This window comes from Phyllostomus discolor, chromosome 1, assembly GCF_004126475.2.
Source record: "Phyllostomus discolor isolate MPI-MPIP mPhyDis1 chromosome 1, mPhyDis1.pri.v3, whole genome shotgun sequence".
In the NCBI taxonomy this organism is placed as follows: domain Eukaryota; kingdom Metazoa; phylum Chordata; class Mammalia; order Chiroptera; family Phyllostomidae; genus Phyllostomus; species Phyllostomus discolor.
In genome coordinates, this window is record NC_040903.2 from 149,343,694 (window position 1) to 149,366,984 (window position 23,291).

The following is a 23,291-nucleotide window of genomic DNA, read 5'->3' on the forward strand; positions in this document are numbered from 1 at the left end:
ATTCTGTACTGAGTCTCATCCAAAGACATAAGAATAAACCATATTTTGCTAAATTAAGTCCCTTCTATAGGAGCTCAATAGATATTACCTTATTTCACCTTACAATACTAAAATTAGGTAAAACATATATATTAACTTGCAAATAAGAACTTCAAAACTAAAAAACTAGCCCTAGCTGATGTGACTCAGTGGATTGAGTGCTTGTCTGCAAACCAAAAGTTCACCAGTTCGATTCCCAGTCTAGGACACATGCCTGGGTTGTGGGCCAGGTTCCCACTAGGGGGCATGCAAGAGGCAACCACATATTGATGTTTCTCTCCCTCTTTTTCTCCCTCCTTTCCCCTCTCTAAGAATAAATAAATAAAATCTTAAAAAAAGAAACCCTAAAAAACTACATGTATAATTGAATTAATGCATAGTAAATTGATCATTTCTTTTTAAGTAGGAAAGAGAATTTTTAGCTACCATTTTATATTAAAGCTACATAGTTTAAAACCACATGTTACACTTACATATACAAGTAAGTTTCTGAAATTAGATACTTACAGGCTGTAAGCCCATCCACATTGGGAGGGAGATAAGCTGCTGTACTTGACTTCGTATCAAATCTACCTCCTATTTAAAACATGAAGAAAACAAGTTTATAAACAGCACCAGCATTTTAACCTAAGTCTTTACATATGCCTTTTTAAGTTCTGGGGGAAGAGGGGTGGGGGGAGAACACGCCACCAATACTTCCAAATTAATGACGCTGTAACATAAAGTTAAATACTTTGTTTTAAAAGATACAATCAGTCCTCATTATTTGCAAATTCTGCATTCAGGAATTCTTCTCCTTGCAGAAACGTGTTTGTAGCCCCAAATTCAATACTCCTCACACTTTCACAGCCATTCACAGCTCACAGCAGCGAAAATCGTGAACTGCCCAACATGCACATTCTCAGCTCTGCCTTATTTCAGCTCCTCTATAAAGGAGTGTCATGGTCTATTGCAAGGGTGTCAAACTCATTTTTACCAGGGGCCACATAAGCCTCATGGTTGCCTTTAAAGGGCTGAATGTAAGTTTAGGACTGTATAAATGTAACTACTCCTTAACAGTTAGTGAGAGCTGGGTGCTGCCGCTGGGTGCCGGGCTGGATAAAACAAGGTGGAGAGCTGGATTCAGCCCAAGGGCCTTGTGTTTGCCATGTGTGGTCTATTTAGTGTCATTTTTTCACATTTTTGTGCTTTCCGTTGGTGGCTTTGTTATTTAAAATGGCCTGCAACCACAGGGCTGAAGTGTTGGCTAGTGTGCCCAGGCTCAAGGAGGCTGTGATGTGCCTTACCGTGAAAATGTGTGTTATCTAAGGTTTGTTCAGGTCTAAGTTGTAGCACCGTTCGCCAAGTTCAACATTAATGAATTAACAATATATATTATGTAAAGTGTCTTTAAACGGAAACACATATAAAACAAGAGTATGTATTGATTAGTTGATGAAAATGTTGTGAACTAGAAAGGCTTGCTGATCCTAAAAATCCTATATTATTCCTTAGGAGTGATGGTTCAGTTTTGGCTAATTCAGTGTCCACAGCTTTAAAGAACTACCTGAGATAGAGAATTGACAGTAAACTGAAAAAGACAGAGGATTTCAATAAGCTAGCTTTTAAGTTCATTAAACCTAACACCAAACTAATACTAATTAAATCTTGTTTCTGTTCAATTTTTGATAAGGAATCACATCTATCTAAATTTATATTTTCTTTTAGTTTAATCAATATTAAAGTTTAATAGTAGCATTCAATGGGGCATCATAAATCTATTTTTTTATGCGTCTACAAGATCCATGTGAGGCAGTACATGGAAACAGGTAACAACCATTCCTCTTTTGATACATTTAGTCTTCAGGATAAAAACAACCCGTGCATTCCCCTGTAGGGGTCTAAGTGCACTATCAATTCAGAGGCACTTTTCTTTAACCAAATAGGCACATACCTTCAGATAACCACAGCAGGGAAGCACACATAAAATATTAATTACTGTAAATATTTAATTTTTTCAAAGATAATCTTATGAAGGATTAGAAATGTATCATATCAACCCAAGAGATTTTCAAAGATCATCCTCAAGCGCCCTTGATCAGTCGACTCAAAGAGGCTCTCCTGCCAACCTGCCGCTAGGGCGTGAGGTGTGACTGAAGGGCACGAGACCGTTCTTGCATGCAGCTCGCAGCACGGACCTCATCACTCAGAGCTCCTAATAACCAGACTCTCTGCTGCTCTACCCTGGAGAACTTCCATTCTCATTATCATTTTTTCTTAGAGTCTAACAGAAAACAGGAGAGAGCAAGTCCAGATCTATTGAAAAGCAAACAGGTCTTACAAAATGGTTTGCTAACACATTGCGTACCGCATAGAAATCTCTAAGACATACGCCAGGGACCGCACGTTTTTGGGCAAACTGCACGTTATTTAAATCATCATAACTACAGATCATAATGCACTTTACGTGTTGTTTTTCAATAATTATAACATTTTTATTTATAAAAACAATTAAACAACTAATTAAACAATTGAAGTTCCTAGTACTTTTTTAACATATGGTACTGTGTAAAACATTTTCCTTTATGAAGAGGGACCAAACAAAATTTACATAAGTATCTAGATTAGCTCCTTTTTCCATGGGCAGCACAAACTCTGCAGGCTCTCGTAGGAAATTTTTTCTTTCCACTCTCTGGAATACACGTAGGTTCATGCTGCTTCGTGTCACCTGACAACCTTTTGGGTGGATCTTTATGAGGTGCTCTCCTTGCACCCCCAGGGGAAGGGCTGGACATATTTGTCTCTGGTTCTGGAGAGCCTTCAATATTGTCATCCGTTATCCAGTCTCTCACTACCAATAGCAGAAACCGTTATCTATTTCCTCTTGGCCCTTGTTGAGAGTTTCTATTTCCTTTTTCATGTTGGTATCGTTTGCAGTGAGCTCACTGTAGCTTCCCTGTAGTTTCTGGTAGCTCATTGTGAGCTCATTGAGCTTCCTGACAATCATTGCTTTGAACTCAGTATCTGATAGTTGAGTTGCCTCTATTTCATTTAGCATTCTTTCTGAGGCTTCCTCCTTTCCTTTCATTTGGGAATTGTTTCTTTGTCTTCCCACTGTTTGTGAGACTCTTCTGAGAGCAGAAACTGTTTACACTTCATTTTTGCTTGCGGTTTGAGGTGCACGAAACACTAGAAAACTCGTGAGCGGTCCCTAACAGATAGTGTGAGAAACATGAGAAAACTCGTGAGCGATACAAAATGTGTTAAGAAGTGGCTGAAATCAGTCTCTTAGCATTATCCTCATTCCCCACTACTATGAATTGAAGAGGTGGCTACAGAGGTAATCTCATCTACATTCAACATAAAAGAACAAGAACACCTAAAAGTTCTCCCAAAAGATAAAGTAAAATTACCAAACTATTGAAGCAATGATCAAGGAAAAGCAGTAAGACTGTCTGTTCATGCAGTGAAAATTCACCATCAGTTTCAGCCAATGCTGCTTTCAAGATACACTTGAAAAAGAATGGGAAGTGGTCTGGCTTCTTCTTGAAAGTCTGAAAAGAGAAAAAATACAACATTCATTTTGAAATGGCTTACTCACCTCTTTTTCTCCCTTAAACAAGCACTGATAGATTTTTTAGGTCTTAAAAAAACAAACAATTACCAAAAGTTTATTTGCTTACTTATAATTAATGGTAGCAAGTCAAATACACGTTTCTGGACTATTGACAGTTACAGAAATCTTTACATTCCTATCTACTAGGTAATTTCATCTGGATATTCCAAAGGCAATTTAAACCCGGTAAATCCAAAACTCAAGTCAACAATTTTTACCCTCCAAAGTATTCCTCAATCCTCTTTTATCGATCTTGTTAAACGGCATTATCATCTATATTCAGTTGCCCAAGCTTAGAAGGTTATTAAAAATAGTACCTTTCTCTAATGCTACAGCAGTGATCAAACCCAATCAATTCTACTTTCTAAATTTCTGTGCAACCTCTTCTCTTAATCTGTATTGTTATTTCTCTATTTCAAATCACCAAAGTGGTCTTTATAATATACAAAATGATCTGGCCATTCTCTGGATCAAAAGATTTTCCCTCTCTTTTCCCATAGTACAATAGTTAGAGGCAACTTCAAGAAATTCCTAAGATCTCTCAATGAGATACAAGGCCCATATTTTAATTTGGGCTCTAATCTGCCATAAAATGTAGTAACTTAATGAATATTTGACAGAAGTGACCATGGTTTTAATCTTAAAGAGTCTACCACTTTTTCACTTTAGAGACCATCCCTTCAGAAGGGATGGCAAATATCTCTGCCTTTTCTCCATTTAAAAAGAATGACTGAAAGGGAGGAAACTCTGGATGAGCTGATCATTTTGTGGTGGCCAAAGGAAATCTACATTTTGAACCTCTACTGACCACGCCACCATTACACTAAGCACAAGAAGAAAGTGTCAGTCTATTAGAAATTTCAGAAAAGAAAAGCAGATCCCAAGTCAGAGACAGAGAAAACTGAAATCATAATATAAACATCTGTCTTGACCTTGGAAACACTATCGTATACATGTAGAACTACAAACATATATCTGCACTTCCAGGTGGGAAACAAGGCACTGGGAAATATTAGCTCATCTGAGCACCATCTGTTTGCACCAATTAATACAAACTTCCCTTCATCTCACGTGAAGGTCTATGTGATCAATGTCATTCTTTGTTTTAAGCACAAAGCAGAAAAATAACTCCACATCTATAATTTTTTAATTAATAGTAAGTTAGTTTGAAGTATTGAAACTAAATAAAATCTAGTATTATTTTTCATATATCTATTCATTATCTCAACATCTACTTTGTTACTGGATAAAGTTCTATTCTAAAAGCATTATTTATCATCAGTAAAAAGTTCTGCTATTTTGTAATGAATGGCTTAAGTGAGCACAGTACGAAGTCGCTTAAATCTGTTACCTCCCATGCAGGGACATTTTCTCTGAACTTCTCATTCACCATACAACAGATTGACATTAAATAGGCCTTGCTGGACACTTCTGGAGAATAATTCATCCAGAGGTAATTTTCAAGATACTGGCTGTGAAGAGTAAAAAGCACAGAATAATTCATTAGTTGGTAACACTTGTAATGTTATTCACTTGAAAAGGCATAATTATTTATAACTCTCTAAAAACATTTTGAATATCAATAATTATAATTTGAGAATCCTTCACAGATTTACCTGTAATCTAGGTCCCTGCTACCCACTACAAACTTATGTATAGCAAATACAGTTTTGGAGAATGAGAGCCTTATATTTTAAATAGAAAGACACCAAAAGTTACTGACATATAGTTATCATCATCAGAACACTAGATATTCCCTTATCTAAGGCTCTCTGTAGGGTAAAAAGTAAAAATACCTACTAAGAAATATCAACTCTAAAACAAAATGATAAGATGGGCAATTTCAAAGATAAACGTATTAGAAAAGTTACACTAACTCCTATTACAACCAAGTGACTTCCAGAAACTGAAAAAGATAATCAAAGAGTCTTTGTGATATTTAATTTATAAGGTATTCAACATAAGTCAGTTTTCAAGATAACTGGCATTTTCCCCTTAAGGATGCCAAAATTCTTATTTGAAGACATTGGTATAAATATTCCTTAAACAAATTACATATTTCAAATTTACAATACATAACTCAGTCATTCAGGATAGTTGTAAGCGTTAATTACTGTACTGGGATACAGTGTAAAGCACTAATAAAATAAAAAGCAGGGTTTTTTGTTCCTGCTTTAAATTATTCACATGCATAATGTTTCAATCATGTACACACACATGTGCACATACACACAGGGGTAAGTGTTTCAGATTTTGCTACGTGCTATACTTTTTCCACTACTTCTATGCTTCAAAGGCCTGCTCACATTGGTATTTCCATGAGTCTATCTTTAGCAATCCTTCTTGTTTAACTTGAGAGAACCTAAGAAATTGGATAAGTAATATTTTACTCAAAATAATGGTCAAAAGCCTCCAAGTTACAGGCTACCATGCTCTCCCATAAATAAAATTCATGAAGATTCATTTCATTCCTTCTCCCTGAATTATGTCCATTAGAACTTCTGTTAGCAATAGCCTATTAATGTTAATGTGTCTGGAGTATCTTTATTTCATGAATGTTTAGCTAGCTATAGAATTCTTTCCAGGCTGATAGTTATTTTTTTATTATTCACCTCACTCTACTATCTTCTCTATTACTACAATTGAGAATTTTACATTCAATCTATTTTCCTTCTTCCCCTTTGAGTAGACTTTTTTTTCTTTCAGCAGATCTTAAGATCTTCACTCTCTCTTTACTGCTCTGCAGTTGCTCTGTTCAAAATCTGTATCCTCAGATAGAAATTACACAAAAGTTCCTGAAAGGTAACAACCCAGTTTCTCAGCTATTAAAAACTGTTCACTGTCACTGGTGCCTCAATCTGTTCTGTTACTTTCTCCTTCAGTTCCCGCAATGCTCTTGGTGTCTGACATTTGCCAGAACCATAGAGTTTATCCCAATTGTATATCAGCATCCTCTCAATTTTTTCTGTCTTCTTGAAAGATGGCATGATATGGTGGAAAGGGCATATTAATTAAGAGCCAGATGGGTCCGATTTCTAGCCTCGGTATTCTCCGCTATAACACAAGGAAGATCTTACCAGGGTTATTTAGACCTTATATGAGATCAAGTATTCAATAACAACTCAGTTCTTAGGATATAGTCAGCAGTCAGCTTACTAGTTAATTCACAACTACAAACTTTAATTTCTCTCTGTAAAAATGATAAGAACTGGGCACCTACTATGTGTGTGTGTAGGGAGTAACAGTTATTAATACAGAGGCTCTGACCTCTGATGCAGACTAAACCTCAAGGTGCTGCAGAGAAGCAGAAAAACAAGCTTTGGCATCAGAACCTGGCATCCCAGCTCTGCCAACTTCTTAACGGCACTATCTTCCACAAAGTACTTAATCTCTCTGATCTCAGTTTCTTCCTCCACTAAATAGAAAGCATAATACTGACTTTGCAGGATTGCTATGAGAGCTCTGTATATAAAATATTTAACACTGTGCCTACCTAGTAAAGACAAGTATTCAATAAACTGTAAATATTACCATCATCAACAACAACCCTGGCTTTTATTGCCAGCCTATGGGCCATACTTGGTTGAAATATAACCTAATCTACCTTCATGATGTAGAAGTTGTACATTCTCTTTAGTCTGAAATATTTATAAGTAGCTAGATCAGAACAACGCTGCCTTGGTAATAACAACTTAGCTTGGAAGGAAAAAAGGGCTATAGAATGAACGCCAATTTATTCACACTGATCATAGGGGAACTAAGTTCAGAAACTTCTCAGCACACACTATCTTAATTAGTGAGAAACAACTCAAAATACAAGTTATACTGACAATGGGGCATCATCTTTGAAAACAAAGGTTTCACACACATGGTCCAAAATAAGCAGATCACAAAAATATGAATCTTAAGAAATTTAGAATTTTTTAACCACTTACAGAAACGTACAGAAAATTTAACTAAAAGTTATATCATGTTGTCATCTTTAACTTCATCAAAGTAAAGATCTTTAACTCACCTAAACTCCAAGAGCATTATTTTTCTGATGGCAAACCTAAAAATATAAAAATAAATAAAAGCATTTAAATAGAAAATATAAACATGAGTTATTAATGCAAATGTATTTTGGAATCTTATTTTATTAATGACTCACATATCAGAATAATCATATTTAGATGTGCACTGATGAAAGTTAATTTTGCTTTTCTATTTCTTAGTTTGTATTTTGTTTTAGAGTAGTTTATTTTTAAAAATTGCCTAAGAACAATAACAAGTAAAATCTTACCCTACTTATGTAAGAAACAAAATCAGCACCACAGCATACTGAGATATAATGCAAAGATTCACAGCCAAATGATTTTAATCAAAACACAAATGTTCATTTCATCATGGCCAGGAAGCTCAGTTGGTTAGAGCATCGTCCTCATACACCAAGGTTCCAGGTTTGCTCCCCAGTCAGGACACATACAAAAATCAATCAATGAATGCATGTGTTGTTGGAAAAACAAATAGCACTCTCTTTATCTCTTTCTTTCTTTCTCTTTCTCTCCTTCTCTTCCCACCCCGTCTCACCCCTCTCTAAAATCCAAAACTTTAAAAAAAAGCAAATGTTCATTAATATTCATAATATTGGACTGAAACTTCCAAATGCTAGCCTGTCTTAATTTCTTAAAAGTGACCAATATTCTTTAATTTAATATTCAAATAGACATATTCTGCTGAAGTCACGCCTTTCTATAAGCAAAAGAGACACATGTATACATGTCACAAAAACAGAAATAAGACTTTTCACATGCTTTGTAGTCTTACAGTAAGTCTGAAATATTACAAAATAGTGGAGGGAATTCCCAATATCTCTTTATTATCTTTTTTAAATAGAAGCATTTCATTTTATACGAATAAGCCATGCTGTAGTCACAGGGTATCTACAGGTCTTGATGCAGGTCCAAACATCCGCTTATTTAGTTTTATCATTTTGTATATTAGAAACAAAGTAGCCATATCAGAACACTGTCACTGGATAATAGCCTCTAGCTCTAAAAATTAAATGCTTTATGAATTTATAATGTCCTAAGAGACCATTATCCTGTCAAAATCTTATTCCACTGATTTCTAATCTCTTAAATAGTTTTGCTAAGTAAGTAATGTCACAGAATTTTGGTGAGAAAGCAATGAAGGTTTTTGTTGTACAAAAAAGGGCAAAAAGATAGAACACTGCCACGGTCCTGGCTCCTCCAGCCAGCCAGTCCGCAGAGGGGACGCACTGCTGCTGTGACGCACTCCGGATCTCCAGTTGCAGGCATTTCACTTTAGCTGCATGTTGGACACCAGAATTCACTCAGTGCCCACTCTGCACAGCCACAAATAGGACCTCTTGATGAAAGAAAGAAAATCTTGGCTGAGATGGACAGATCAGCACACTAGTCATACCTCAGCGTTACTGTCAGACACTCAAGGACAGACTCAGTGTCTCCTCAGTACAAAAGAGGTAGAGTGGCCAGTGACTGCAGAAGTGAAAGTCAGTCTTGACAGGTCAAGATAAAGCAAAAAATAAAAAAATACTGAAAAAGACTAAATTTCTCTTATAGCAATCTGGTGGTATTCATTAAATTTAGTTTTATACTTCTGCCAATATTTTTCTGAGACAAAGTGAAGAGCTTAACTAAAGGTGTGCATATAAGATACTAAAATGGGTCTAGGGCTAGACATCATGCCAGAAGACACATAAAGATAAGAACAAACAGTTAAAAGTAACAATGACAAATGTAAGCAATTTAAAGAATTTTGGGATTTTTTTTAAGTCACCAATATTTACTGAAAGCATGCTCTATGCTTCACTCTGTGTCAGGGTTTAACATGAATTTCATTAAACCCTCGTAAAGTTGGGTAGTATGTGTACAATGAATTAAGTCCATTAACTGTACTGTTAACTGGCTCATTAAGTTTGAAGGAAAGTGTGGAGGGGGGCACGAAAAGGGAACTTCTGTTGCTACTGTCACTCTCCCCTGTTCCTTTCTTGGGATACGGCTGTGTGAAAACACAAGGTCTGGAGCTGTGGAAGCCCCCCTGCAACCACACAGGGAAAGCCAAAAAAGCAAAACAAAACCTGCTAAAAGGCTGAGCAGCACCCTGACATTATAAACTTCTGGTCCACCTACTTCCATATTCATTGTTAAAGAGACAACTAAAAAGTAATAATTGTGAGCAAAAGAAGCCAGCCACAAGACTATATGCTGTGTGATTCTATTGATTTAATGTTCAAAAACAAGCAAAACTGAACTATACTGTTCATATTTGCATACTTACATATTAAAATGGTAAATGGAAGGGGTATGCAAGGGTTTCTGGGATGCTGACAATTTTTTTTAACCTTGGTGGTGGTTATTAATTATAATAATTTAGAAAGTTATACATTGCTGTTTTGTGCCCTTTTCTGTAACATTTCACAGTAAAGAGGTTTAAACATTTTAAATAAAAATAAATGTAAATACTGGCAAAAGTAAATTATTCTATAAGTCCCCCCTTTTTCCATATAAAAACCACTTGGATGAACTCATATCAGGACTAATAATCATACCAAGCTGTGCTGGTTCAGCTTCCTAAAGAGCAATGAACTTTGTCCTATTTAAGAACAGTGCACTGAATAAGAGTCAGAGATAAGAAATTAATACCTGGCTTTGCCTCTTACTACTAAGAAGCATCTTGGGCTAGTTACTTGACCTCTGTGTACCTCTATTTGTTTCGTCCTCACATCACTAAGATGAAGGTCACAGTGACTACCACAGGATTGTGATAAGGATAAACAAGCTACTAGGTGCAAGGTGCTTGGAACAGAATCTGGTAGACAAAAAGCACTCAAGAAGTACAATTATTTTTAATACTGTAAAATCCAAAAAATATATTAAGACAAGCTTGCCAAATTTGATAATGACAAGGATGGCAAATCAATCAATTGTATAATATACCACATGTTAGAGGGGTCATTAGGCAATGTGATATTTTAAGGTCTAATTCTGTGATCCTAAAAATGATCATTTGGACCACAAGAATGTTAAGAACTGACTGATTTAATTCCCAGATGCCTCCTAGGGACATAGGGTTGATGTTCTAAAAATCTAGGGTTAAATATTACAAAAACCTTAATTTATAATATTAAGAATGCCTTATGGCTATAAGCTGCCTATTTTGATAGCTAGAAACAAATTAATAAATCTAACATCTAGCCATTCCCCAATAATGAAGATGCTATGAGCACATACATAGCCACAGAGCTTCCACAAGGCATTGGTCTAAAAAATAATCATTTAAAATTTTAAATATCCACTACAGTTTGTAGATATAAACAGTTTGTATTTATACAGTTTGTGTTATAAAGGTACATTTAATTTTTTGAACTTTGAGACTTGAGGGTAGAATGCAATCATTTCACTTGTATTCAAATATTTAAAAATGGTACAAAATGAGAATGTGGCTGTTAAAGTGCCCTGATAAATCTAAGTGAGACCAGCTAATGATGGGTACTTTCAGCAATTTAGAAATAATGCAGCTGAGTGTACATAATGTAAAAATCACTGGCAGCTTCTCATTATACAAAAATTATCTTTGAGGAACAAAGGTTCAAATAAAACAAAAAAACACAAGCAATTACTATCCACTGGATTGAAAGCCTGTTCTGAAAAGAGGCAGAGAACTAGTTCTGAAGTTCAAGACAATTTTCAGACTGGTAAATCCATCGTGTATAAGAAAAAAGGATCCTAGAATTTATCTACCTGCTCATCTTTAGTTAAGTTTCCTCAGGCAATTTCATCCAATAGTTACCCTCAGACCAACAAGTCATATGTTATACACGGAGTCTGTCCAGAAAAAGTGCAGCCATTGCTAATATGAGAACAGTTTGCTTGACATGGATGTAACCTGGCAGCCAAGGAGAGTGGACTGGAATGAGCATGGGTGAACGATGACGACTTCACTGTACTAGTCAGTGGGGGCAGTAGACACTGATGAGTGAGCATGTGCATTGTGTGTCCCTTGCATTCAAAATGACTGGGCAAGTGGAGCAACAAATCTGCATCAAATTTTGCATTAAGCTTGAACATTCCTCTGCAGAAACTATTCAGATGGTTCAGAAGGCTTTCAGGGATGATGCAATGAATGACTGGCAGCTTCATTATAACATGCCTGCTCATGCATCATGTCTTGTGCAGTTTTTTGGCGAAACATCAAATCATCCAGGTGACTCAGCCCCTCTACAGCCTAGGTTTGGTGCCCTGTGATTCCTGACTTTTCCCAAAACCAAAATCACCTTTGAAAGGGAAGAGATTTCAGACCATTGATAAGACTCAGGAAAATACAAGGGGGCAGCTGATGGCAGTTGGGAGAACTGTGTGACGTCCCAAAATGCCTACTTTGAGGGGACTGAGATGGCACTGTCCTATGAACAGTTTTCTTCTATCTTGTATTGTTTTCAACAAATGTCTTTATTTTTCATATTACGTAGATGGACACCTCTGGAGAGACCTCCCATATCTGCTCAAATGTCATAGCTTCAGAAGATTTTTGCCTGATCATTCAACCCAAAGGGCAGCCTCTGTCACTAAATTCTAACCACACTTTATTTTAATTCATAGCATTGACTACCTGTTGATAATACATATCTATGTATTTTTTGTGTCTAGACAACTATTAGAAGATAATCTCCTTAAGTTGAGACTTTGCCATATTCATTGCTGTATCTTTAACAATGAAAAGGAGACTGAAGTATTGGAAGTCCTAGCCACAGTGAACAGACAGGAAAAAGAAATAAAAGGCATCCAAATTGGAAAGGAGGAAGGAAAACTGTCGCTGCTTGCAGATGACATGATAGTGTACACAGAAAACCCTACAGACTCCACCAGAAAACTACCTGACCTATAAGTGATTTGGCAAAATAGTGGGATACAAAGTCAATATTCAGGAATCAAAGGCATTTTTGTATACTAACAATGAAATATCAGAAACAGAAATCAGGAAAAAAAATCCCATTTACTATAGCAACAAGAAAGATAAAGTACCTAGGAATAAATCTAACCAAGGAAGTAAAAGACCTGTATACAGAAAACTACACAACACTGAAGAAAGAAATTAAGGAGGAAACAAATAAATGGAAGCATATACCATGTTCATGGATTAGAATAATAAACATCATCAAAATGTACATACTACCCAAAGCAATCTGTAAATTCAACACAATCTCTATTAAATACCAATGACATATTTCACAGAATAGAACAAACATTTCAAAAATCTATATGGAACCATAAATGACTCTGAATAGCCACAGCAATTTTGAGAAAGAACAAAGTAGGAGGGATCACAATACCTGGCATCAAACTACATTATAAGTCATGGTAATCAAAACTGTCAGCTACTGGAATAAGAACAGACACATGGATTGATGGAACAGAATAGAAAGCCCAGAAATAAACCCAAGTCTCTATGGTCAATTAATATTCAACAAAGGGGGCAGAAGCATAAAAGGGAGTCAAAATAGCCTCTTCAACAAATGGGGTTGGGAGATCTAGACAGCTACATGCAAAAAAAATGAAACTTGATCACCAGCTTACACCATACTCAAAAATAAACTCAAGATGGATAAAAGACTTAAATATAAGTCACAACACCATAAAAGTCCTAGAGGAGAACATAGGTAGGAAAATCTCAGATATTCCATGCAACAATATTCTCACCAACTTGTCCCCAGAGTGAGGGACATAAAAAGGAAAGAATAAACAAATGGAACTTCATCAAAATAAAAAGCTTCTGCACAGCTAAAGAAAACATCAGCAAAATGAAAAGGGAACCAACTGTATGAGAAAATATATTTGCAGTGATACCTTCGACAAGGGTTTGATCTCCATAATATACAAAGAACTCACAGGACTCCTCTCCAGGAAGACAAACAATCCAATTAAAAAATGGGCAAAGGACCTGAACAGATACTTCTCCAAGGAGGACACACATAGGTCCCAGAGACATATGCATCACTAGCCATCAGAGAGGTGCAAATTAAAACCACAATGAGATACCACTTCACACTAGTCAGAACAGCCATCATAACCAAATCAACAAACAAGTGCTGGTGTGTGTACAACCTACTACACTGTTGGTGGGAATGCAGACTGGTGCTGCCACTGTGGAAAACTGTATGAAATTTCCTCAGAAAACTAAAAATGGAATTGCCTTTTGACCTGGCAATTCCACTGCTGGAATCCTGAGAATCCTAAGAATCCTGAAACACCAATCCAAAAGAACCTATGCACCCCAATATTCATAGCACAATTTACAATAGCCAAGTGTTGGAATCAACCTAAGTGCCCGTCAGCAAACGAGTGGATCAAAAACTACAGAACATTTACGCAATGGAATACTACACAGCATAAAGCAAGAAGGCAGGCACTCCTACCCTTTGAGACAGCATGGATGGATCTGGAAAGCACTATGCTAAGTGAAACAAGCCAGGTGGTGAAAGACAAATACTATATGATCTCACCTGTAAGTGGAACCTACACAAGACAAACAAGGGAGCAAAATATAGCCAGAGACACTGAAACAAAGAACAAACTGACAGTAACAAGAAAAGAGTGGGGAGTGAACAACAGGGTGGGTGGGGAGGGGAAGGGTCATCAAGGAACAGTAGAAAGGACACATGGACAAAGCCAAAGGTGGGTAGGATCAAGAGTGGGATGGTGAGGATGAGTACAGCGGGGGATTGGGGGGGGCGGTGCAGTGGTGGTAGGGGGAAAATGGAGACAACTATACCTGAACAACAATAAAAAAAAAATTCAGTTTTACTGGGAAAAAAAACAGAGTTAATGTAAAAGTTAAAAGAAAAGGAGGCTGATACAAAGTGAGCTCAACCCAGTCATCTTCTGCACTCTACGCCTGAATACCTAGCTGCTTATTATACATCGCAACCTGCATGGCTCGTTAGCACCAAAAATTCAGCATTTCCAAAACTGTATCTACAACCAATCCCATCTGAACAACAATAACAAAAGTTGGTAATAGCACCAATAATCACCTAGCAACCTTAGCCCAAAACTTTGGAGTCATCACTGGTCCCTCCCTTTTCCTCACCCACCACATCCAACCACCTACCATCTCTCCACTTCTCTCTCAAACTGGAAACTCCTCTCCATCCCAACTTTCTACACTCATCCGAGCCATCATTATCTTGAACCTAACTACTATAATATTCACCTAATTAACTTCTTGCTTCTTGCCCCCTCCAAATTCTCTTCTAAAAATATTACCATTGTGCTTACACCTCTTCACTAGTTTCCCCTTTCTATTCACTTAAAAAAAAAAAAAAAAGAATTAGGTAACATGGTCTTCAGCCCTGCCTACTTCTCCTACAGTCTTGCCAAACAATGGTTACAATGAAACAACTAGTCTCTTATTTTGATATTGCCATGGTTTTGCCTTTACTATATTTAGCAAATTTACCTTGTAAGACTCAAACACATAATAAATATCAAATCTGAGATTTTATAAGTTCTGTGACATTCATAATATAAGTCATTTTATTTCATTTTTAGTCAGTTAGCCTTTTAAAATAATTACTGGGCATACATGTCTGTAGGTGAAGATATAGAACTATACCCAAGATACTTTGGGGTTTTCATTGGGTCTGTTTGTTTTTGGCATGATGCCAAATGGTATATAGACTATAAACTCTTTTTGTTTAAAAAAATATGGAGTGCAGTGGACTGGAATACACACACACACACAAATAAACTGAAGGCTAAGGATGGGAAAGAAGTTTTATTGAAACTTACCTCATTCTGTATATTGTACAAACTAATTTTTATTTTTCATTATATATAAATGCACTTATTATTCTGTATTCAGCTATTATATATGTTTTACCTTTTAAATTTTTAAAAATGATTAATCAAATGGCTTAAAAAATAATTGAATTGAAATTTAAAAATTTTTGTATTTACTCTGTCACATTCTTTCAAAAATAAAATAAACCGTTATGGCTCTTCAACAGCTAGTTTAAATTTTTTCTAGTCACAATTCTGCTGATGACCAAACGAGAAAAGAAAAAAACATCTAAGTTATGAACACATTTAGTTAAGAAGTTGTGATAAGATCCAAGTTAGTACAATCTAATCCCTATATATAAAAATTAAAGTCATTCCTACCTTGATTTGACAATTTCTTTCTCATATATATCTTCAATGACCTGGTATTAAAAATACAAAAATGTTAACTATCTCAAAAAACTTTTTTCAGACCTTAAATAGTTTTCAGTTACCAAGATTACACAAAATAATTTGGTTTAAGAAAGCTATTAATATTACTACCACTGAAATAATACTTGAGATTTTCCATAATCCCATTACATTCCTCAAAATATGAAATAAAACAAAACAGCAGAAAAACATAAATAAGAAAATATATCTACATAAAAGAGTCCTAGAAACAATCATTAAAAGGGTGTATTTGAACCTAGGTGTCCTTTGATGGATGACTGAATTTTTAAAAATGTGGTACATATATACAATGAAATACTACTTAGTGATAAGAAGAGATAAAATATTTCCATTTGGGACAATATGGCTTAATTTGAGAGTATCATGCTAGGCTAAATAAGTCAGATAGATAAGGACAAGAACCATATGATTTCATTTACCTGTGGGATATAAAACAGAAACCAACAAGCGAAAAAATTCATAGATACAGACAACAGTATGATGGTTACCAGAGGGGGAGGGGAGTGGGGGGAGGACAAAGAGGGTAAAGGGGGTTGAATACTTGGTGATGGAAGGAGACTAGGCTTTGGGTGTTCAGCACAGAGCAATATACAGGTCACGTATTACAGAACTGTACACTTGAAACTTCCATAATTGTATTAATGAATGTGATCCCAATGAACTTAACTTAAAAAGGAGGCATTTGTATTATTTCTAGGGAAAATAAAAGTTCATAAGATCAGGTTATTTAAAAAAACTTAATTTTAAGTATTATCACACTCCATCTAAGAGTTATAACAATGTGCTTTCAAAAGCCAGAAAGAAAGTAAATTAAAAGTATAAAGATATAATAGAAGCAAATGTTAATTTGTTACAGTTTTCCAAATATATACAAGAGAGCCTCAGAATTTCCATTCATTTAGGTTAGGGTGGGCAGGATGGTATAATTACTGAGTTGGCCAAAAAGTTCGTTTAGTTTTTTCTGTAAACAAGATACATTTCTTATTTTCACCAGTAACTTTATTGATTTGTTTATTTTGAGTATGTCAACTATCTCCCATGTGGTATAATGTTGATTGTTCTCAATTAATATCTCCATTTGATCATTGTCAACTTCAACTGGTCTATCTGACTGTGGAGCATTGTCCAGTGAGACTCTCCAGCATGAAACTTCGCAAACCACTTTTGACACATTCCATCAATCACAGCACCTTCTCCATACACTGTACAAATTGTTTTTTGTGTTTCAGTTATGTTTTTACCTTTCTTGAAAAAAACCATAATATGCTGAAAATGTTGCTTATTTTCTTCCATCTTCAATATTAAAATGGCTACACAAAAAATCACTGATTTTGATGTTTTTTTTAAAACATACACTGATATGACAGCTGTCACAATACAATCTTACAAAATTGTTTCGAATGCAGTTAAAGGCAACTAAGCCCTACTAGAGCCATCAAACAGGAAAAAAACAAATGAACTTTTTGGCCAACCCAATACTTAAGAATTTAGGCTTTGGAGTTGGAAGCCTGGTTCCCAATATAGAAAAGAATTTAATAATACAAAGTACCCCATGGGATTGCTATAAATAAGATAACACATGTAAAAAATTTAGTATAAGTCCTGGCACATGGTGAGCCTTTAGTAGGTATCAGCAGAAGTAACAGTACTAGTGATAATAGAAAAAAAACAATATGCTACTATAAAATTATGAAGTGCTTTAACATGGTAAGATACAATTTTATTTTATGGTAACTATAATGCCTTTTAACTGCTGAAAGTATATTTGTTAAATAAATGTGAGTGTTAGAGGAAGACAATTAGGTAAACAAGTCTTGTTCAATTTATGAAATATGTTGTTATTGCATTTTTTATCAAAATTCAAATTAAATAATAAAATGAAGGAAATAATCTTCCTTTAATACCAATAGTACAGTTCTTCTAAACAGGCATATATAGGTTCATCTAGAATTATTGTGTTAACAAAAGCAATCTGGATAGAAACTCAATTTCTAGAAAGCTTAATATAATTAGTTCAATTCAATCTAGCAATGTCATCAAGATATTTTTTGTTATTGATGAAAAATGTTCCTAGGAATCCTCAAACCCAAGATATACAAGCATAACATTTATACAAACAGCATATAATAAGAGAAAACAACCCTGCTAATAATTAAGATTATGTATGCCATGTTTAATAATATCCTCCTGAAGAATAAAATGGAATTGCTAGCAAAAGAAAATATATTTATAAACAAAACATTTAAGCTCAATGTAAGAAATTTTGGGTTAAGTCAGTGTAAGGGTTCCCTAAACACCACCATTCACTTTATAGTGGCAAAGCTTAAGGCAGGTCTCGATTGCTTGTGAAACGGCATGCAGCATGTTCAGCCCCATTTCATTTATAGACCTCTCCTTTAAGAACTTATTTTAATGAGAATTAATTCTACAGTGAAGAACTCCTTCCTTTCATTCATTCGAAATTGCATCAAAGGCGCCATAAATCCATTCCTCTATCGACTACTGTTGACCCTTAGTCATCTAACCCCCTACATTAAACAATGCCCACTTCTTCGATCATTACTAAAGATTGTTATCAAAGTTCATCAACTAAATATGAAAAAGAAAACAACAGATTCCATTCTAAATAAACTGTCAAAAATTGTAGAAAAATTTCTCTATATTTACCAAAATTTACTATATTTACATTGTCTTTTATAATAAATTAAAAACAACCTTACACAGGAAAACCCACTCACATTTTAAAAGCTTAAAAGAAATTCAACATTATAATAGTAGAGGTTATCCCTGAGTAGTTATTTTTCTTTATGTCTACCTTCCATTCTTTCCAAATTTTCTAACGTGAATACTTATTAGTTTGATAATCAGAAACTGTAGTTTTAACTTTTAAAAACATTCTGAATGCTTTGGTTGAATTAGCTCTTAAAAAGAGATACAAAGAGCATACCTATTCAAAAAGAAATAACCTATTCAAAAATAGATCAAGTATATGTTGCAAAGCAAATATACTTACCTTTATATCAAAAGGTGATTTTTTCTTGATATGGGGAGCCCAGTATTTACATGCTAACTGCAAAAGAAAAGAGTGTAAACAGTAACAGAGTCATGCCACTGTAGAGCTGAAAGACTGAGATTATTCAGTGACCAGCTGTTTCTTAACAGAGCACTACTGATGCTGGGGACCAGAGTACTTCTACCTTCTCAGAAAACTCTCCGGGCTTGCACTTCAGTTGACACCCTTTGCCACAACCCACTGAATGCCACTAACGCCCCGCATTGCAACCTGCCACTGTGATTTAAAAAACCTAACATACTTTTTAACCATCCACAGAGAAACAACAGAGCAAAGTTTAAGACCATAGCCAAATACCTTTGGCACGGAGATAAAGAAAGCCAGGTCCTGAAAGATTAGGGGAGCTGCCCAAGATACCAATTAGTTAACGGTTGAACCAGTACTAAAAACCAAAATCAAAATCTTTGGGAATGTTAATTTATAAAATAAATTTTTAAGTGAGCAGTACACACTCATACACACCTAAACAAAACCTTTAAAAACTGCAGTCTCTCAGTGGATCATTACAGAAAATAACAGTTGGTAGGTATAAAAAAGGTTAATTTGAAATGTGTTATATTAGAGGCACTCAAATAATAGCTGATGAATATACAAATGAAGTAAAATCTGAAATGTTACCTCTTTTATGAGGCTTCCTATGAGCCTTTCTACCCTACCTGATGGCCATTTATTGATTCTCCCTCTTTAATCATTTGATTGCTTATCTATCTTTCCTGCCCACCTAATGTGTTCTCTGCTACTATAGCTGCATACACATGGCAGTCAGCACTCACGAAAAGCCTCGCCAGCAGTGAGGACACTGGCCCTGAGGAAGTCTCAAGAACATTACAGTAATGGCCCACTCATATGACACTTGCCCAAATCATCAATCACCCTCCAACCAAAAAAGAAAATACTTCACCCCCAATTATTCTGTGGTATCCTCACTTCCTCACTCTGCTCCCTATAGGCATCATACCATTAAGAGAACTGAATTTGATCTATTTCCTTGGATTCAGGGACCTCCAAATAAATATTCAAATCCTATCTTCTGATCCACACTGCTTACTGTACATCTCTACTTCATTAAAGATCTAGCAAACATTTATTAAGCATCTATCGTGTCTCTTTTTTTGGAGTTTCTCCTTTCTCTTGGGGTCTAGCCTGCGACTTTTCAGACACCTCTCCCTCCAGGAATACACTGCCCTTTTTCACACTCTAGTTTCATGTAAGGAAGAAACTCTCCATTCTCCACTCAGTGCAGCAATGACAGCACAAATTGTTCAAAACAAATCTGACTGAAAGACAAAAAGGAAAAACACAGTAGCATAAAAAAATTGGTCAAAGCTCAGATCCATAATCTTAAAACTAAGATTTACACCTACATTTCATTCATTTAATAATACTTAAAAAGCATCTTCCCTGGTGAGGTGTGCCTGAGGGAGGGGGAGGGGTGGGGGAGGAGGAAAAGGAGGAGGACTGCCTGAGGTCCTCTCTACCCAGAAAACCCATTTCCCCACCTTCCTATTTATGTTTTGAAGTCCATCTCAAATGGCACTTTCTCAGTAAGAAAATTCTTTCTGGAAATTCTTTCCTTAGACAAATGTAATCATTTTAAACTTTGTTCTCAAAGCACTTCCCTCACATTGTTATTCTGGCCTGTATCATACTGAACTTGGTGAGTTCTTTCCATCTCTTAAAGTCTCCATTCACACACTGCATAATCCCTGGGGACAAGGACCACATCTGGTTCACCTTTGCAGCTTAAGGAGCCCAAGACAGTTATCTGTCAAATATTAAACATTAATGTTTCTATCATGGCCAAAGATTTCTGAGAATGTTTATTCCTTTTACTATGTCCTATGTCCCAGTACATTTATTCATTAATTCACTCATTCTTTCAGCAAAATACTTACGCATCACACAGTATGCCCTAACACCATGCTGCGTGCTGGCACTACAAGGGGAATAAAAGACACAGTCCCTACCCTCAGCTCTGACAACTGAGGCAGAATACAAGAACTATCTCATATTTAAAAACAACATTATGTAGCACATCCCAGTCAGTCCTACAGTTTTAAATACCACCTTGGGTGGTTAACTTCCAAATTTATATTCAAACCCAGATTTTGCCAACATGCTCTAAACTCACTTATTCAACAGCCTTCTCAACATTTTCAATTGAATGTCTACAGGCACCTCGCACATAACACGGACAAAACAGAAGTCTTGACATTCCCACTAAACCGTCCCTTTTCCCAGTCTTCCCTATCACGGTAAATATACAAATTATTCACCCAATTGTTCAAACTATGTTCAGTGTGTCTCACTCTCCAACCCTCCAGTTACTCATCATCAAATCCTACTGCCTCTAGTTTCACAATGTACCAGTCAGCTTCAGTCTTGAACACAGTGGCCATCACCTCTTACCTGGACTAAAGGGTAACCCTACTACTACTGCTTTTGGTCTCCTACCCTCATTCAATTTCAGCACATGAGCCACAGTGATCTTTCTTATCTTCCTAATTTTTTCCACTAGATTGCAATGAAAAGTTACTATATTTATAATAAAATCCAAACTTCAAACCTCAGCCTCCAAAATTGAATGTGACTCTGGCCCCTACACATTTGCTCTGTGCCTTCATCTCACACCATTTATTCTCCCTCTCACTTCTTTTCTTTGCTATCCTGGTTTTCTGGACCTTCACATGGGAAGACCATTTGCACCTGCCATTCCCTGGATTTTTTTCTGCTCTTCCCAAAACTGGTTGTCTTTTGTTTGTTTGTTTGTCTGTTTGTTTGTTTCCATTCAAGTCTTAGCTCAAAGGTGACCTCAGAGAGGACTTTCCTGACTGCTTTTTATTAGACATCATCCCAGTCCCTGTCACAACACCTTGTTCCATTTCCCTGACAGGACTTATCGCTGTCTAAAACTATGCTGTTTGTTTGGCTGGCTCATCCCTCTGAAATACACCCTCCATGAGAAGATGAAACTAATAAATGACTTTCACCACAAAAATGCAAGAATATGGAAAATGGAAGATCTAATCTAATCTAAATTGTCGGAAGAGCCTCTCCAAAGTAATGAAGATGAAAGATAGTGAATTAAAGTAATAGAGGGGCTGCAGACGTGGATTTCAAGCACAGGTAACAATGCTGAAAGGCCAGGAAGTTAAAGATAGCAAAGTACATTCAAATAAATGCTGGTCAGTGTGGCTAAAGCACAGAGTTAGAGAGGAAAGTGAATATAAACTCTTGCTGGATCACACAACGCTCTGGAGGATTCGGGTCATTATCCTAAGGGCACTGAATTGCATTTGTGTTAAATCACTCTGACAGCAATATGAAGAATGAGCTGGAGGATGGCAAGAGGAAAGAAGGCAAGTTAGGATGTCTAGGTACAGGCAGCAGTTAAGGACAACCTGGCTTGGAGTAGAGAGGTGTAGCGAAGCAGACAGATTTAAGAGAATATTAAGAATGTAGTAGTTGTGTGGGGTTAACGGAAAAGGAAGAGTCAAATGATTACAAGGCTTCTGCCCCGGCCAATTCTCTGAGACAGGGACTAGGAAGCAGGTGGGTTAACAAACTTCTGCATTGAGGTTTCTGCAATCTCATTGAATACCCAAAGCAACAATTAAGAATTAGGAATGTTGCCCGGAGCTATAAAATTGTGTTTCCCTATTCAAAGTCAACCGCGCGGTTCACGAAGCAATAAGGTAAATAGGTTCTAAATAAAGGTTCTCAAACTACGGAACTGCTCTCTTCACAGACGCGCAAGTTCTCATCACTCTACTCTGAAACCTAGGTTACCCTACGGCTCAGAAAAAAAAGCCTATTCCTTTCTCAACCATCAGTTCAGCATCACCTCTGCTACGAAACATTCTTGCCAGTCTAAGGTAGACGGGGGGGGAAGCCGTCTCTCCCATGACAGACTAATACAGCAAGCTCACACACTGGCTTTCTCTTTAGGTCTGCCTTCCATGGAACGTGAACTCCTCGGGGCAGGAAGGCCCCCTCCCCATGACAGCACCTGGCACCTCCTCATCCCTCATACACACCAGACTCGCCCTATCGCACCTGGGTCACGAACTCCGCGTTGATCTGGGATACCGTGGGGGCCACGATTTTCTTTGGCTGCGCAGGAGCCGCCATGGCAGCACTCTCCCTCTGCTCCAGGGTTGTAAATAGGGCCTCTTCCAGCAACGGTGAATGCGATGCACTTTCCCAAAGAGGCGGCTGTGGCCGCCTAACCCCACAAAGCAAGTACCCTCCGGCCCGGATCTTCTCAGCACCCCCAGTCCCGCAAGGAACGAGTACAGCAGCCGTACGTTCCCCCGGAAGCCGAGTG

General features: G+C 36.6%; 1 protein-coding gene across 2 annotated transcripts in view; it reads right to left on the reverse strand.

The window, feature by feature from the left end:
• AQR (aquarius intron-binding spliceosomal factor) overlaps positions 1-23,291 on the reverse strand; it is a 93,350-nt gene extending 70,059 nt beyond the window's left edge. The window contains exons 1-7 of one of the 2 annotated variants that reach the window (XM_028505698.2): positions 23,021-23,291; positions 18,905-18,961; positions 15,820-15,860; positions 7,650-7,685; positions 4,986-5,106; positions 3,432-3,572; positions 547-615 (exon numbers count right to left, since the gene is read on the reverse strand). In XM_028505698.2, coding sequence (XP_028361499.1) covers positions 547-615; positions 3,432-3,572; positions 4,986-5,106; positions 7,650-7,685; positions 15,820-15,860; positions 18,905-18,961; positions 23,021-23,095 — 540 coding nt within the window. In that variant the 5' untranslated portion in view covers positions 23,096-23,291. Of the gene's footprint in view, positions 1-546; positions 616-1,972; positions 2,356-3,431; positions 3,573-4,985; positions 5,107-7,649; positions 7,686-15,819; positions 15,861-18,904; positions 18,962-23,020 lie in introns of those variants that run through there. The other variant, XM_036031441.1, reaches the window with a different exon arrangement.